The sequence below is a fragment of the Schistocerca piceifrons genome, chromosome 6, assembly GCF_021461385.2.
Source record: "Schistocerca piceifrons isolate TAMUIC-IGC-003096 chromosome 6, iqSchPice1.1, whole genome shotgun sequence".
Taxonomy (NCBI): domain Eukaryota; kingdom Metazoa; phylum Arthropoda; class Insecta; order Orthoptera; family Acrididae; genus Schistocerca; species Schistocerca piceifrons.
The window spans coordinates 362015752-362033231 of NC_060143.1; the positions used below are offsets into that span (position 1 = coordinate 362015752).

The window sequence follows — 17480 nt, forward strand, 5'->3', positions numbered from 1 at the left end:
TCACTATTGAAGTGAAGTCCTCAAAAGTGTTCCGTAAGTTTTAGAAACTTATGAAAATCAAGTGGGGCCAAGGAGAGATGTCACTGATACCAATTTTAGAGTAGAAGTCCTCAATGAGGCTAGACCTATTTATTGCCATTAGATCTAGTATATTTTCATAATGCCTCCAAACAATCTGTTCTAAGTACCTTTCAGAGAAAGCATATAGTTCTGTTTTGTAGGATGTCCTGTCACATTCACCATTTACAAAACTGTAATTATCACAAGCAGTGTAGTTTTGGTCTGTCACAGTCATTTTAATCCTTGCAATTAAGACAACTAGGAGAAGTTTTTCAACAGTATCTGATGAACCTAATTTTAAAAACATCCTGGTCGTATCATTCTTTCTACAGACAATAGGTGTACCCCCATCGTCACAGAGTCCACTGATTATCTGGCTAAGGCTACTGTCAACTGACACATCAGCTTTCAAACTTTACTAGTGGGAACCAATATCAGATGCCCAACATGACGGCAAAAAGCTCCTCGGAACATTAGGTTTATCCAAATACCTCTCATCTGAATCCATCTTCCTCTCCACACTAACAATCCCGCAGTTCACCTACTTATCAACTCCACCCAAAACTCGAAAAATCTTACTCCACAGGTCTTGCATCTGGTTCACCCGTTCTGAGTGGTCACAAAGTTTCCAGTTTAAAATCACTACCTTCATTACCAATGTATCTTACTAGTTGCATGCAGTCTCCATTCCTATGACCAAGGCACTAATCATCTCCCTCATTCCATGTCCACTATTCCTGTCTTACTACCAACAGAGTCCTTGGATGTCACTGTGGCTTTTAAGACCTGTAAACCTTTTTGCCAACCAATGTGTATTGTGTGTATCGAACTGGGGACTACAAACGACGGAGAGGCTTCGACGCACTGTAGCCCTCAGTGGTTCACAACCCCACAACAGGCAACAGCACTCCACCCACCTCACCTCCACCCCACACCTAACCCTGGGTTATTGTGTGTCTTGGCCCCCAGTTGACCCCCCTGGGAACATCTCATACCAGATGAGTGTAACTCCAGATGTTTGCATGGTAGAGAAATTATGGTGTACATGTATGTGGAGACATTGTTTGTGCAGCAATCGCTGACGTAGTGTAAATGAGGGGAACCAGCCTGCATTTTCTGAGGCAGATGGAAAGCCACCTTAATAATCATCCACTGCCTGTCCAGCACACCGGACCTCGATACTAATTCACTGGGCGGATTCGTGCTGGGGACAGGTACACCTTCCCGCTCGGGAAGCAGCACATTGGACCAAGTGGTTAGCCGGGCGGGCACTTGCCAACCATAATTTAATCCATAATTAATTCTCCTTTGAGGACCAATTCCACCAGCAGATCATAAGAAATGACATGAACACTATTTGTATCAACACATCTATAAGCCACTTACTGCAGTTGTATACAGGGTGATTTTTTCCACTGTGAACAAACTCTGTGGGTTCATCAATGAGAGGATAGAGAACAAAAAGGTCTAATGAATTTATGGAACAAAAAGGACTAATGAATTTATGTCCAGAAATGCATGGTTTCCATGCTGGAAACCATTTATTCAATCATACTTTGTTACATAGATTGCGGTGTAATAAGTGATGTACCATGCAGCCACAGTTACAGTATGCATGGTTTCCTCCTAGAGGGTGGTACTGCTCCTCATACATCATGCCCTAGTGCCCTTTCCTGCCACAGCAATTGGTAATGTTGTGTCTAGTTCACCTCTCTTGCTGACTCACCTCGTAGTGGATGTGACATGGCGTTGTACACAATGGTTCGATATTCTAATTAAGAGCTTGCCGAGAAGGTGTTTATTTACAGAAAGGCAAATGGAAACGGGTGGCAGACAGCAAGGTTGTATGAGGAAACCTGTCCCCGCCGTCAAAACCACACCATTCAATGTTTGCAGCAGTATTTCACTATTTGTCTGAGAGAGGGTCATTTAAGGAAGCATAAAATTATGAAGAATGTGCTCGAAATGTTCGGAAATCAGACTTGGAGGAAAATGCTATTAATACTGTGGACGGCGACCGCCATGTCAGTACCAGGTAGTTGGTCTGCCAGTACAGGGTACATCAGATGACCGTGTGGAACATTCTCCATGACAAATGTTACTACCATTATCACTTACAGCATGTGCAGGGCTTACTAGTGATAGACTTTCCATGTCAGGAGCAGTATTGTCACTGGTTTCTTCACCAGGCAACCATGATTCCAGTATTTGTGTCATCCATCCTATTCACAGATGAGACCACCTTTACACAGAGTGGTATCTTCAACTTTCATAACAGTCACATGTGGGATAGTATGCAGACAGCAGCCCGCCCGGTTGGCCGTGCGGTCTAACGCATGGCTTTCCGGGCAGGAAGGAGCACCTGGTCCCCGGCTCGAATCTGCCCGTCAGATTTGTGTCGAGGTCCGGTGAACTGGCCAGTCTGTGGATGGTTTTTAGGTGGTTTTCCATCTGCCTTGGCGAATGTGGACTGGTTCCCCTAATTCCGCGTCAGTTACACTATGTCGGCAATTGCTGCGCAAACAAGTTCTCCACATATGCGTACACCACCATTACTCTACCACGCAAACATAGGGGTTACACTCGTCTGGTGTGAGACATTCCCTGGGGGCTCCACCGGGGGCCGGACCGCACAATAACCCTGGGTTTGGTGTGGGGCAGCGGAGGGGTGAAGTGGACTGCGGTAGTCATCGTGGGGTTGTGGACCACTGCGACGGCAGCAGGGATGGAGCCTCTCTGTCATTTCTAGGTCCCCAGTTAACATACAATTCAATACATACAATTCAGACAGCATATTATCAGCATCATTGCAGTCGTAATGTATGGGCCAGGATAATTGGTGACCATATTTTGGGATCAGTGTTTCTTATATGTCACCTAACAGGCCAGAACTTTTGGCATTTCTTGTGGATGACTTTGCTTTCCCTGCAGCAAGAAGTGTCATTGATAATTAGATGCATTATGTGACTGCTATATGTTGGCACTCCAGCCCACTTCACCGTAAATGTTTGGACACATCTCAATCGTGTCTTCCCTGGTCAATGGGTCAAATGAGGAGGTCCAGTTGCATGGCCTGCTTGTTCACTGGAACTCAATCTGTGTGATTTCTGGTTATGAGACCATCTCAGAAGTGTTGTGTATGCAAAGCCCATTCCAGATGTGGAGGCACTGGAGCAGTGTATTCATGCTGCCTTTGACACTGTTTGGATGCAGCCTGTTCGATGTGAAAGTGTGAGACAGAATATTCTAAAATGCGTACATGCTTGCTTTGAGGCCCATGGAAACCATTTTCAATGCGTGCTGTAACTGTGGCTGCATGGTACAGTGCATGTTAGACCGCAGACTCTGTAACAATGTATGACGTAATAAAAGGTCTCTAACATGGAAACCATGCATTTCCAGACATAATTTCACTAGACATTTTTTGTTCCATATCCTCTCATCAATCAGTTCATATACTTTGTGCACAGTGGAAAAAAAAAATCATCCTATATCTATTAAACCCATTTTTTGGTGTATTCATCGCTGGCATTCTTACTATTGAAACAATCTGATAGGTTGCCTCCACTTTTTCCTCCAGAACTTTAACATACCCTCCAAAAGCAGTTTTACTTGGTCCTCCTCAACTCATGAAGTTATGGCACTGAACTGTACCTTTTGGAACACTCCCTATTAAACCCACCATTATTGACTAGTGGATGGATGGTAGCCTAACAGTTTAAAAATAGTTTGATCGTGTGCAACTGATAAAGGCTGATCGGATAATATTTGCATGGGAGTTGTTTCGTATCAAATCCAATAAAGGTAATTACGATGTCAGGTAGCAATAATTGGTACATAGTTTGTTCTTAATGTTCTATATCTTTTGTCTAAACAGCACAAATGAGGCAGTTACTCCCAAAGTAATAACAGTTAAATCATCACAGGTCGCCTATTAATGCTGTCGCATGCCAATTTTCTTCATGTGTCATTGTACACACAATCTTCACTTCAGTTCAAATTGTGGGTCCAGCTCGGTTGTCACACAATCACGGTGCACAAATGAACATCAAATAAATCATTCAGTTAACACCATTACCATATTTGCTGGAGGTCAAGCCCACGGCTTTGGGTGACACATATGGCCATTAAACAGTTCTCAAAATCTGCCCTGTTCACTTAGCCAACAACACTGACTACCCTCTGGTGCACGGAGCACTCGACTAATTCTTCTGCAACTACAATTTAGGTGTAATTTCCTTTTGGCACAGGCAAGGGATCGAACAGGTCCACTATCAACAGTACCTACTGCTACCTCTTCCTCGGTTGAACGATTGATTATCAAACTGATTCCATTGGCAATGCTCTTCTCTTTGGTCCTACTCACCTGCTTGACTATTCTCTTGCCCACGTGTAGATTACAATTGCACCAATATCTCTGTTAGGGCTTCTCTATCTTTAATCAGGCTTCCAGACAAAGTTTCTTCTCTTAATTGCAGAAATCATTATCTCATCATTTAAGGGTTGCTCTGAAGTTTCATTCAGTTCTCGTAAATGCTTAGCAAATTCTCTCAAGGTACCTTTCCAATTATTAAGAGACTTGCAATGTAGCAGGTTTTCCAATATTGCACATTGATTACTTTTTGATCAGTACTTCTTTAGAAACTCTCCTTCAGACAGCTCGAAACTACTAACTTCTTGTAAAAGCTTCACTTTCCATTCTATCTATCACAAATTGAATTTTATCTTTGCCTCAAAAATGTGTTGGAAAAATGCCTCTCAGTCTTCTCGCAAAAATCGTCAGGTGCTTTGATCCCTTTGGCTTATATTTTTGTCTCGTTAATGTTAGTACTTTACCTTCCCCTGTAGCTAGTGTTGCATTACCTGTATTTCTGTCAATCTCTTCAGTTTTTGTTTCTAATTCTTGGATTTTGGCTTGTAAACGTTGCGTATGCTGTGCAATCTGCCTATTATCTTCTTCCACCTGCACTGCTATTGCATTTTGTATATTTTGAGATTATTCAGTCTGTTTGTTGCTTAGTCCCTTAATAGCTACTTCACATTGTTGTTACTTCTGCATTATCTCCTCCATCCTTATCCTTAATTCTTCCTTAACGTCTTGAACCTCTTCTTGGGCTTTCCCGGTTATCTCCTCTCCCATCTTCTTTGTATCTTCTCAGAACAGGTTTATGTTCTTCTAGAATCTGCCTTCTCTTTCCTCGCAGATTTTCTCACCTCTTCCTTATAATCCTGTAATTCTCTATTCAAATTTTCTTTTCTCATAATGTCATCTGAATCTTTTCATTGATGATGTCAATCTTTTATTGGGTTATTCTATTGGTTTCCTCGATTTTCTGATTGGTGGCTTTGATTTCCTTATTGGTGGCTTCAATTTTGCCTTCAATCTTTTCTTTGGTTGTTTTATTGTCTTCCTTGATTTCATGCTTCGTTTCCTCCATGTCCTGCTCGGTGGCTCTGATTTCCTTATTGGTGGCTTCAATTGCAGCATCAGTCTTTTTTAATATCACCAACAGCATGTCTTGCTGTCCTCCCCCTACAATGCTTGATTTACTACTCCTGGGTTTAATTGGTGTCTCGAGGTAATTGGTGGGATGTGCTAATGGGCTTTCTATTGACAGTCCACAGTAACTGATTCCTGAATCACCTCTCTTCTCCTGCCCTATCTTCTTCTTCTCAGCTTTTACCTCCAGAATCTCCTGCTTGGTTTCCACCAGACAATTTCTTGGTTTCCACCGGACAATTTAAACAAAATTATGACAACAGTACTTCAACTAGCTTAAAACAGAAACATACCTATTCACACATATTTTTTTTTTTTTTTTTTTTTTTTTTTTTTTTAAAAAAAAAAAAAAAAAAGCCTCACCAACTTACATGAATTAAACACAAATGGTAATATTCATCACCTCACACCAAAGCATCAAAAATACACCAATATCACCAGTTAATACTATAAAATCTGTAATCAACAGTTAATGCTGCAACATAAGTCTTAAAATCTATTCGCCACTGCCTTGCTGGTGAAAACGTAAAAAAACAAAAATATGCATAGATAGACACACTACTGCGGAACCATAAAATTACTGTATAATTCTTGTAGCATTACAAAATGTGATTAAAGTTAGTTATATACTCTGCAGATAGTGTAATATAAATTATTATTCCACTGGAAAGTTGTCTTCACTCACCGCATAACACAACGCTCGCCGCAGAATTTGTTTGGTGCGCATCATGTTTACTGCTAGTCCAGTCGCGCTACTAGTTGTGTCGCTGCTGCTGCTGTTGGCTCATTCCGTGCGGTGACTGTTGGCCGACGCATTGCTGTCGCAGGCTGCCTGGCAGGGTGCATGTAGTCACGGTCATTGAAGTTCGCTGATCGGTGGCCAGGATACTTCATAGCTTCACCATAAGATGCCAGCCTCGGCAGCGTGTTGTTCGCTTCTTGGTGTATCTTGTCTATGCCGTCGAAACTCTCATGCGGCTGGAACTGGTGCTGTGTTGAATTACTTCCTGACTGACATTCTTTGACAGGGCTGCTGAGCTCGTCTGTGTGATGTCACTCAACAATAACATTGGCCACTAGCATTATTGCCTACATATTAGTTTATGGGTCCACATCAATTTACAAGATTTTAAAATGGTTTAAAGCCAGTTTTATGCGTAAGGTCACAGTACAACACTTCTCTGATGGGCTCATAATGAATATGCGATCAGTTACATCGCAATAATGTCTACCGATGTCTCTCGTTAATATTCACTTTGCACTGTTTTTCACAATAATTTCCTTGCTAGTACTCCACAATACAGTTTATTAACACTGTCCCTGTCATCTGATACTGTCAATTACTTTTAGTTATGAGTATTATTATGTTCTGTTATCCTGCATTTTTGCAGTTATGTCATAATACATTGTCCAAAGATTCTTAGACAGATTTTCACAACGTTGTTTTTCACACAATTTTTCAATTGTTCATGCATACATAAACTAATGTGAAGTTTTCAGTACCATTTGAACTTTTGCTTATTGTCTTAATATTGCCAGTGTGTCTGCAGCTTGTGGTCTAGTGGCTAGCGATGCTGCCTCAGGATCACTGGGTGCCAGGTTCGATTCCCGGCCGAGTTGGGGATTTTTCTCTGCCTGGGTACTGGGTGTTTGTGTTTTCCTCAACAAATCATCATCATCATCATTCATGATAGAGGCTCATTTGGATTGTGAACAAATTAGATTGTGTTAAAGTTGGGTGCTGATGACCATGCAGTTGTGTGCCCCACAGACCAAACTTCATCATCACTGCCAATGTTCTTTCGCGATAAGCACGATTAAACCATTTGTTGTTATTCTCCTTCTCTTATTGTCTGTCTGAAAATTGCACAACGCCCTTTCATGGAATGCCACGATGAAACTCTTCCTATTGATCCCACCGTTATTGACTAGTGGATTGTAGCCTAACAGTTTAAAAATAGTTCGATCATGTGCAACTGATAAAGGGTCATCAGTTAATATTTGCATGGGAATTGTTTCGTATCAAATCCAACAGAGCTAATTAGGATGTCAGGTAGCAACAATCAGTACATAGTTTGTTCTTAATGTTCTATATCTTTTGTCTAAATAGTATGAATGAGGCAGTTACTCCCTTTCTCTGACAAGTAATAATGGTTAACTCATCACAGGTCACCTAATAATGTTGCCACATGCCAATATTCTTCATGTGGCACTGAATACACAATCCTCACGGCAATCCAAATTTTGGGTGTCTGGTGTAGTTGTCGCGTAATTACGGTGCACAAATGAATGCTTAAACACATCAAACAAATCATTTGATTAACACGATTTACATATTTGCTGGAGGTCAGGCCCATGGCTTTGGGTGACACACATGGCCGTTAAACAATTGCAAACGCGGTTGGCCATCCTGCTGAAATCCGCCCTGCTCGCTTAGCCACCAACAGCTTACTTGCTCTGAGGCACAACACTGAGTACCCTCTGATGTGCCGGACACTCAACTATTGATAGTACCTGTTGTGACCTGCATAAGGCAAAAATATATTGTTCTCAATACATAAGGGGCAGTTGACCCCTTACATTCTCAGATGATTCCATAAAAAATTTCAGTTCACACCAAACTTAGTTATTACCAGCAGTGCCTTTATTTTGACATTTTCAGCCACAAGACATTGAAAAATGCCTCCCTATAGCGTTGACACCTGTATATGGTGTATCTGAAGTGAAAAGTAAGAATTACTGAAATGGGCCAGTAATTTTACAAGTTTTTACATACAACAGTATCCTATTCAACTATTTCAGAAACAAGTTCCCTGTGTCATTCTTCATGTGACAAGAACATACCTGTAGCCATTGTGATCTGGAAATTAATCAGTCATCTATCTGCAAGAATGGCAGTGACTAATTGCAAACCCAGCCACCCAAAATAGAAGATGGAAATTGTTCCTCCATCATATCACACATTCTTGTTGTCCCATGGCCAAAATCTCTGCTAGTCATCTTTGTCAATTGCTGCTTTCCCAAATCCTTCTGTCATTCTTTCCTCTAACACGATTCTCCATATCATTCCTCCATTGCCCAGGCCCTCTATCCATCTTTTTCTGACATTTCTCTGTCTGTTTCTACCCCCACTTCTTTTGTCTGTCTCATGCAACACTGCTCAGTTTCATCATTGTTATCTTATCTCACTTTGCTGCTGCATGTGAGAATCACCTGTCAACTCCTCTCTTCTCCCATTACTCCTGCACCATTTCCTTGTTTTACACATCTTACCCTCCTCTTGTTAGCATGCACATTTCCTGTGCACTGACAGGCTTCAGCCTGGTGGTTACTCTGTGCCACAAACCTCTTACCTGCATGTGACTGGTCATTTGTCCTCATTATTGTGTAATATATGTGTCCTATACTATCATTTAAGTAACAGATACTACAAAATCTACTCACCAGCAGCAGGACAAAGCATACATAAAAAATATTACAATTTGCTAGCTTTTGGAGCCAGTGGCTCCTTCTTCTGGCACAAGGGTTGAAGGGTAAGGAAGGTGGGTGAAGGAAAAGGACAGGGGACAGGTGTGGTTTAGGAAAGGGGGTAGAGTTTGGAAAAGTCAGCCACAACCCTGGGTTAGGGGAGACTCACCATACGGGATGAGAAGGAAAGATTAAAGTCTTTCGCTTCAGCCCATCTGCCAGTAGAAGGAGCTGCTGGCTCCAAAAGTTAGTTAATTGTAATACTTTCTTATACGCGTGTTCTCCTGCCCCCACTTGATGAGTAGATTTTTTTGTTTCTCCATACTTATATTTTCAAAAATTCATCATTTTCATTGCTATACTATCTTTTCTTACTTGTTTCACATGAATGAGTACATCCTCACTATTAGGCATATCAAATGAGTGATGAATGTCACCTTATTTAATAAAAAGCAGATAATTGTTTATCTAACTTGTATATGTATTTTTTTAACACACAGGCAGTTCACTGTGCTGCAATGCGAGATAATGTATGTTGCACTCTTCGTGTATGTGAAGTGATTCTCAACCTGTTAGAGCTTCTGATAGAACTTGGAGTGCTGAAAGAATGTGAAAAAGGATCAGGGAAAGAAAAAGTGACAGGAACTAGTAGTAATGTGGCTCATGAAGTGAAAGCAACAGAGGCAGGACCATCTGGCATAAAACCATTGTCACCTCACACAATGGCTATGAGTAGCATTACAAGGTAAAGGTTGAAATAAAAACATTTTTATACATCTATGAGATGTTATTTCACTGTAGATTGTATTTGTACTGCTCAAAATCCAAACACAGACTGTGTTTGAATTTTGGGCAATTCCACACACTAATTCATGTGAATATTGGGTTGAATGCTCACTTTCATCTCTGAACTGTGTCATGTAAACATGTAATAAAATAATAATATGAAAAACAGATTTACTCATTGTGAAATTCATGCATAAATATATAAACATAACTGAAGTATGGTTGCAGGGTAAGGAAATACTAAGGATGCAAGAGGGAACAAAGAAATTGGAAAACAGCCATTTGTTAGTAGTCATGCTCACATGTTTCACTTTTCCACTTCCAGTGTGGTCTAGTTGCTTTTACTCTTCACTTGAACACATTCTCCCTCCAAATCCAGCTTCTCTGACTTACACAAATGGGTAACTTGGCCATCAACACTGCCCTTTTTAAAATCTTACCATTATCAATTTTCATTTCTCTCCAATACCTGTTCTTCTATCTTTTTATTGGCCTCTGTTCTTTCTATATGTTATTCATACCATGAGCTTCATATTTGTCTCCATCCCACGGGATATTAGTATCTTCTGTAAACTCATTCTCACATTTAGTGTCCTCTACACACCTTCACCCTGTTTTTGAAGTGATCTCCTTTCAGCGTGATGCCCCTGCAGCCACTTCCTCTGTAGCCAGGTACTACAACATATAGCTATTCCTAATGCTCAACACTTCAACTGGCATTATTTATTTAGTACTGCCCTTTGCCATTAAAATGCAAGAATAGGTGCACTAATAAAATGGTGTTTCATTCAGTACCAGTAATGCTGACTATAAAGCCAAATCAAAAATGTCCATATTTTCAGACTGGCTATTCATTCATTTCAATGACTGCTTTACAGCCTGTGCCATCTGGATCCTTCCCACCAACATCAGCTTTTCTGGGTTGCGCAGGTGGGAACTCTCCCTGTAATATATCCTACCTTCCTGTATCCCTCCTGGCCTCAACTGTCATTAGTCTTTGTCCTTACCCTGTAGCCCCATCCCTGTTCCCATTGTAGCACTATACAGTCCTCTATTCCACCAAAACACCCATAGTCTTTTTACCTCTCTCCTTTTCTGCTAACCATCCCCTGCCCTCTGTCAAATCTCCCGACTTCACCAGCTGCCCTACCCTGCCTCCACCTCGTCCCTGTGTGCTCCCACAAGCAGCACTTTACCATCTTCCACACCTATTCTGCTATCCCTCCCCCTCCCTAACCTAACCTCCTCCTTACCCCTACCACATGGTTGCATCTTCCATCAAGCACTGCTGCTCACAGTGTGTGGCCTCAGCATCCAGAGACTGCAGTCATATGTGTGTGAGTTGTATTTGCATGTGTGTGTGTGTGTGTGTGTGTGTGTGTGTGTGTGTGTGTGTGTGTGTGTGTGTGTGTATGTGTGTGTATGTGTGTGTGTGTTCTATCTCTGATGGATGAAGGCCTTGTTGGCCAAAAGCTCATTTTCTGACAGTCTTTTTGTTGTGCCTACCTGCGACACAACATCACTGCTATTGGTGAGTTGCAACTATTCTTTTCATAATATTGTTGAAATATTAACTAATCTGTTTTGCTGTTTTCTGTACTTACTTACATTTCTTACATTCTGTTGATGAGTATTTTATGTCAGAGATCATTTTATTATTATGCTTCAATACTGCACTTTGGTTTTGTATGAGTAAATGCAGTTATTAGGCATCTTCACCAGGAACTCAAAAGAACAAGATCTTGAGTTTGTTGATTGTGAAAACTTTTCAGGGTCATCAAACACCTAGGTTGCCCACATGGTTGTGGAGATAGCCAAAGAGGACCACCAGCGGACTTCCTTCGCTCACAAGTGCAGTCATTATTAGGGAAGCTTCACCGCATAAATCAGAAAATGTTTGCTCATTTCTTGCGTGAGCTTGTACGTCGTCAAACTGTTTCTGATACAATTGATTTATTCCATGCATATGTTGGATTCTGTGTTGACCCCAGTTCATTGCTGTCACCTCTCAGTAAGTATTTTAATTAACTTATTACCTATTTTAAACCTGATTGAACTGTCTTACATGTTAACATAGCTAAAGAGTTCAATACTTTTTTATGCATTCCCTTAGTGCATAATAGATATAAAAAACACAACTTAAAATTTGTGTTGATGAACTTTAAAATATTATTTTGAACCTTTAACAATTTCAATGAAAATTTCATGATAATAAAGAAATCCAGATATTCTCTTAGAATGAATGAAGTCAGCCACACTAACACTAACACTATGCCGGTGGTGGCATTGCAGGCCTGTGATGCAGTAAAGAAAGTTTATAAGCAGTGTAGATATGAATGAAAACTCCACACGTAAGCAACTTTGACACAAGACAGATTGTTGTGGTTCAGGTGTTCATATGCTACTGTCTTGAGCATTAACAACAAGTGATTGATGGGAGTTGAAGCCCCAAGCAGATGACAAGGTGTTGGATGTCCATGCCTCATAACAGAAAATGGACTTTAGAGGCTTGCTCACATTGTAAAATGGGGTAAGGGTGATGTTTGGCAGATCTGCCAACAGAGTACAATACTTGTCCTTGCATAAGTGTTTCAGAGCCCACCATTCAGAGTACATTTTGAACATGAGGCTCTGTGAGAGATGAGCCATACATGTTCCCATGGGAGATGAGTCATATACATTCTCATGTTAACATCATCAGTTACGATTACAATGAGCACATATCTTTGAGATTAAACTGTGGATCAGTGGAAACATGTCATCGTTTGAATAATTTTTCCTGTTACACCAAGACAGTATTTGTGCTTTGATATGCTGTCAACTAGGTAAACAGCTGCTCAGAACATGCATCACACTATAAGTGCAGGCCGATGCCATCATTATTATGCTGTGGAAGTACATTCACCTGGGCTTTCATGAGACCTTAGGTAGTAATCAGAGACACCATGATAGCTGTGGATTACATAAATATTACTGCTAACTATCTGCATTACTTTGTGCTTGATGTCTTCCCTGGCAGTGATGGCAATTTCCAGTACAATAACTGTTCTTATCACAAGGCTAGATCTGTGCTACAGTAATTTGGGGAGCATGATAGTGAACTCAAGGTGATGTCTTGGCCACCAAATTCACTTGATTTGAACTTGATGGAACACATATGGGACACTGTTGATTGCCAGTTCTATATCTACAAAGCTGTAGCTTGTAATTTTTGGGAACTATGTGACCGGTTCATACATAGAGATCTGGTTTTACATACTCCATAAACTTACCAAAGATTTGTCAAATCCATGTCATGCAGAATTGCTGCTATATTGTATTCCAAAGGTAGACTAATATGCTGTTAAACAGGTAGTCAAGATGTTTTGGTTCCTGAACTTGTGTAGATGTAGATTTATGGGGAGAGTGGAAGAATAAAGAAGAGTTATGAAACCAAAAGAATAACTTAGATATGAAACAAAAGCTTTATAAATCTTTTTCTTTCAGTACATGTATAATGTTCAAGGTGTTGATCAGAAAATCTTCTTACATATTGGTTTTACAACAAGGGCATGTCATTTAAATTTTTATATCAAATTGGATATCATATAATGAGTAGATTCCGTAGAAATGTTGGAACACGTGAGGCAATACTGACCCTACGACTTATCTTAGAAGCTAGATTAAGGAAAGGCAAACCTACATTTCTAGCATTTGTAGACTTAGAGAAAGCTTTTGACAATGTTGACTGGAATACTCTCTTTCAAATTCTGAAGGTGGCAGGGGTAAAATATAGGCAGCGAAAGGCTATTTACAATTTGTATAGAAACCAGATGGCAGTTATAAGAGTTGAGGGGCATGAAAGGGAAGCAGTGGTTGGAAAGGGAGTGAGATAGGGTTGTAGCCTCTCCCCAATGTTATTCAATCTGTATATTGAGCAAGTAGTGAAGGAAACAAAGGAAAAATTCAGAGTAGGTATTAAAATCCATGGAGAAGAAATAAAAACTTTGAGGTTGGCCAATGACATTGTAATTCTGTCAGAGACAGCAAAGGACTTGGAAGAGCAGTTGAATGGAATGGATAGTGTTTTGAAAGGAGGGTATAAGATAAACATCAACAAAAGTAAAACGAGGATAATGGAATGTAGTCGAATTAAGTCGGGTGATGCTGAGGATATTAGATTAGGAAATGACACACTTAAAGTAGTAAAGGAGTTTTGCTATTTGGGGAGCAAAATAACTGATGATGGTCGAAGTAGAGTGGATATAAAATGTAGATTGGCAATGGGAAGGAAAGCGTTTCTGAAGAAGACAAATTTGTTAACATCGAGTATAGATTTAAGTGTCAGGAAGTCGTTTCTGAAAGTATTTGTATGGAGTGAAGCCATGTATGGAAGTGAAACATGGACAATAAATAGTTTGGACAAGAAGAGAATAGAAGCTTTTGAAATGTGGTGCTACAGAAGAATGCTGAAGATTAGATGAGTAGATTACATAACTAATGAGGAGGTGTTGAATAGGATTGGGAAGAAGAGAAGTTTGTGGCACAACTTGACTAGAAGAAGGGATCGATTGGTAGGAAATGGTCTGAGGCATCAAGGGATCACCAATTTAGTATTGGAGGGCAGCGTGGAGGGTAAAAATTGCAAAGGGAGACCAAGAGATGAATACACCAAGCAGATTTAGAAGGATGTAGGTTGCAGTAGGTACTGGGAGATGAAGAAGCTTGCACAGGATAGAGTAGCATGGAGAGAGAGCTGCATCAAACCAGTCTCAGGAGTGAAGACCCCAACAACAACAATAATGAGTAGCTACAAATTTGAGTAAGAATTTGTGTAACATTAATGAAAATTCTGGGATGGAGCAATATGTGAAATAAGGAAAGTCAGTCACTCACCTATATCGGATTGATGTGTGGAGCACAAAAACATATAACAGAAAAAGGCAGTCTTTCTAGCTTTGAGCATTAGCTCTTTTTCTAGCAATAGTACACACATTCATACACACCCACATAGACACCTGAATGCACACTTCTGTTTTCACAGCAAGGCTAATTATTGATTGTTGATTATTGAAAGCAGCTGACTGAGCTGATGGAGTTCATGAGGGGGTAAGGACACTAGAAGGAGGTAGCAGGAAAGAGGCAGTTCTTTGGACAGATGACCCCATAGCCTCATAAGATCATTAGAGTGTAGAGGGTATAACAAAAAGAGATGTAGAAAGAGGGAGAGGAGGAAAAAGGAGGGAGAAGGTGAATGTGAAGCGGGAGAAAGGGAAAGGAGAGAGAAGGGAGAAGGGTTGAAAAGATGGGATGGAGAGGGAGAATGCCACATGATGGAAAGGGGGGGGGGGGGGAGGGAGAAGAGGAAAGGGTGGTAGGTGAAGTCAGTGTGTGATCTGGATGGAGAAGGAGTGGTGTGGACAGAAGAGAGGGATTGTAAAAGTGCAGTATGTGTTGGAGATGGGCCTCTATCTCAAACACATCTTATGTTCTCACAGTCCTCTGGGCCATGAGTTCCTCTCCTGTGTCAACCTCTTCATCACAGAGTAGCAGTTGCAACCTATGTCCTCAATTATTTGATAGATGTATTCCAATCTCTTTCCTCTTTAGTTTTTACCCTGTACAGCTCCCTCTAGTACCTTGGAAGTTATTGTGTGATGCCTCAACAGATGTCCCGCCATCCTGTCCCTTCTTCTTTTCCTCACTGGTTCTCCAGAAAACCTCCTCATTCCTTACCTTATCCGTTCACCCAGTTGTCAAAATTCTTCTGCAGCACCACATCTCAAATGTTTCGATTCTCTTCTTTTCTGGTTGTCTCACAATCTTTGTTTCACTGCCATACAATGCTGTGCTCCAAACATACATTCTTAGGACTTGCATTCTAAATTAAGTCCTGTGTTTGTTACAAGTAGACTTCTGTGGGCCAGGAATGCCCTTTTCGCGAGTGCTAGTCTGCTTTCTATGTCCTCTTTGCTCCATCTGTCATAGGTTATTTTGAAGAGTAGGTAGCAGAACTCTTTAACTACATCTACTTCATGGTCACCAGTTGTGATGTTAAGATTCTCACTGTTCTCATTTCTGCTACTTCTTATTACTTTTGTGTTTCTCTAATTAGTTCTCAATCCATATTCTGTACTCATTAGGCTGTTCATTTCATTTAGCAATCCTGTAATTCTTCACTTTCACAGAGGATAGCAATGTCATCAGCAAATCCAACCACTGATATTCTTTCATGTTGAATTTCGATTCCACTCTTGCATATTTCTTTTATTTCCGTAACTGCTTCTTCATTGTATAGATTCAACAGTAGGGGCAAAAGACTACATCTCTGCCTCACATCCTTTCTAATCTGAGCATTTCATTCTTGGTCTTCCACTCTTATTGTTCCCTCTTGGCTTTTGTACATTTTGTATATTATCCATCTTTCACTATAGCTTATCCCTATTTTTCTCAGAATTTGAAACTCCATTTTACACTGTTAAACTCTTTTTCCCGGTTGACGATCCTGTGAACATGTCTTGATTTTTCTTTAGTCATGCTTCCATTATCAACCACAGCATCAGAATTGCCTCTCTGGTGCCTTTCCTTTCCTAAAGCCAAACTGATCATCATCTAACACATCCTCGGTTATCTTTTCCATTCTTCTTTGTATTATTCTTCTCTATAACTTGGATGCATAAGCTGCTAAAGTGATTCTTCAGCAATTCTTAGACTTATCAGCTCTTATAATCTTCAGAATTTAGTGGATGAAGATTTTCTGAAAGTCTGATGGTGTATCAACAGATTCGTACATTCTACACACCAGTGTGAATAGATATTTTGTTGCCACTTTCCCCAATGATTTTAGAAATCCTGATGAAATGTTATTGTGATGCCTCTGATTAATGGTAAAAGTAATTACAGAGATACACGCTGAACAAAGAATATTTGCCACAAGGAGTGTATTGAAAATTTAGATTTCTTGGTGACATAAAGATTCCATGAACTACTATATAAAGGACAGATGCCACATTATTTTTTTTCTTATCACTTGTCTTTTTGATCTTATTGCTTAGCTCTTGTAGTGTCTTGTTTTAGTGGCTCTCTATGTATTCGATATGTGGAGGCTTGCTACCTTTCATCTAAGTAGATTTACCATTAAATAATAATTATCAATGTTTAAGTTCAAACATTTGTTCTTGCTATGAAACGGAAACCTTTTCCTCTCCTTACCACTTACATAAATGTGGCCACTGCTTTGTACAGGAGGAAGCTCGTGTGTTAATTTTAATTTAATTCCCAAAAGTAGCTTACAGTTAGTTTTATAACAATGAAAACAATCAGTTATTGACAAAATTATTTAACGGTAGAGATAAAAAATCTACTCACCAAGCAGTGGTAGAACACACACATAAGAGACGGTTGTAGTTGGCAAGCTTTTGGAGCCAATGGCTCCTTTGTCAGGCAGGAAGGTTGAAGGCGAAGGAAGAAGGGTGAAGGAAAAGGTATGGATTTCGGAAAATCAACCAGAACCGTGGGACAGGTGAGACTTAACACCGAGGGCGAGAAGGAAAGATGATTAGTTTTCTTTCACTTGTGACATTCTAGTTTCTGAACAACCTGTATTTTAAAGTTATTTATGAAGTATGATTTTCAGTTAACACAGTACAGTTATCTTTGATTGCTAAAAATTTATTTGCACATAATA

The 17480-nt window shown here is 40.2% G+C and overlaps 1 protein-coding gene across 1 annotated transcript in view; it reads left to right on the forward strand.

Annotated features, from left to right (window-relative positions):
- LOC124803322 (protein unc-80 homolog) overlaps nt 1-17480 on the forward strand; it is a 995149-nt gene that overhangs the window by 452597 nt on the left and 525072 nt on the right. The window contains exons 19-20 of the mRNA XM_047264506.1: nt 9529-9773; nt 11587-11825. Of these exons, the coding sequence (XP_047120462.1) occupies nt 9529-9773; nt 11587-11825 (484 nt within the window). The remainder of the gene's footprint in view (nt 1-9528; nt 9774-11586; nt 11826-17480) is intronic.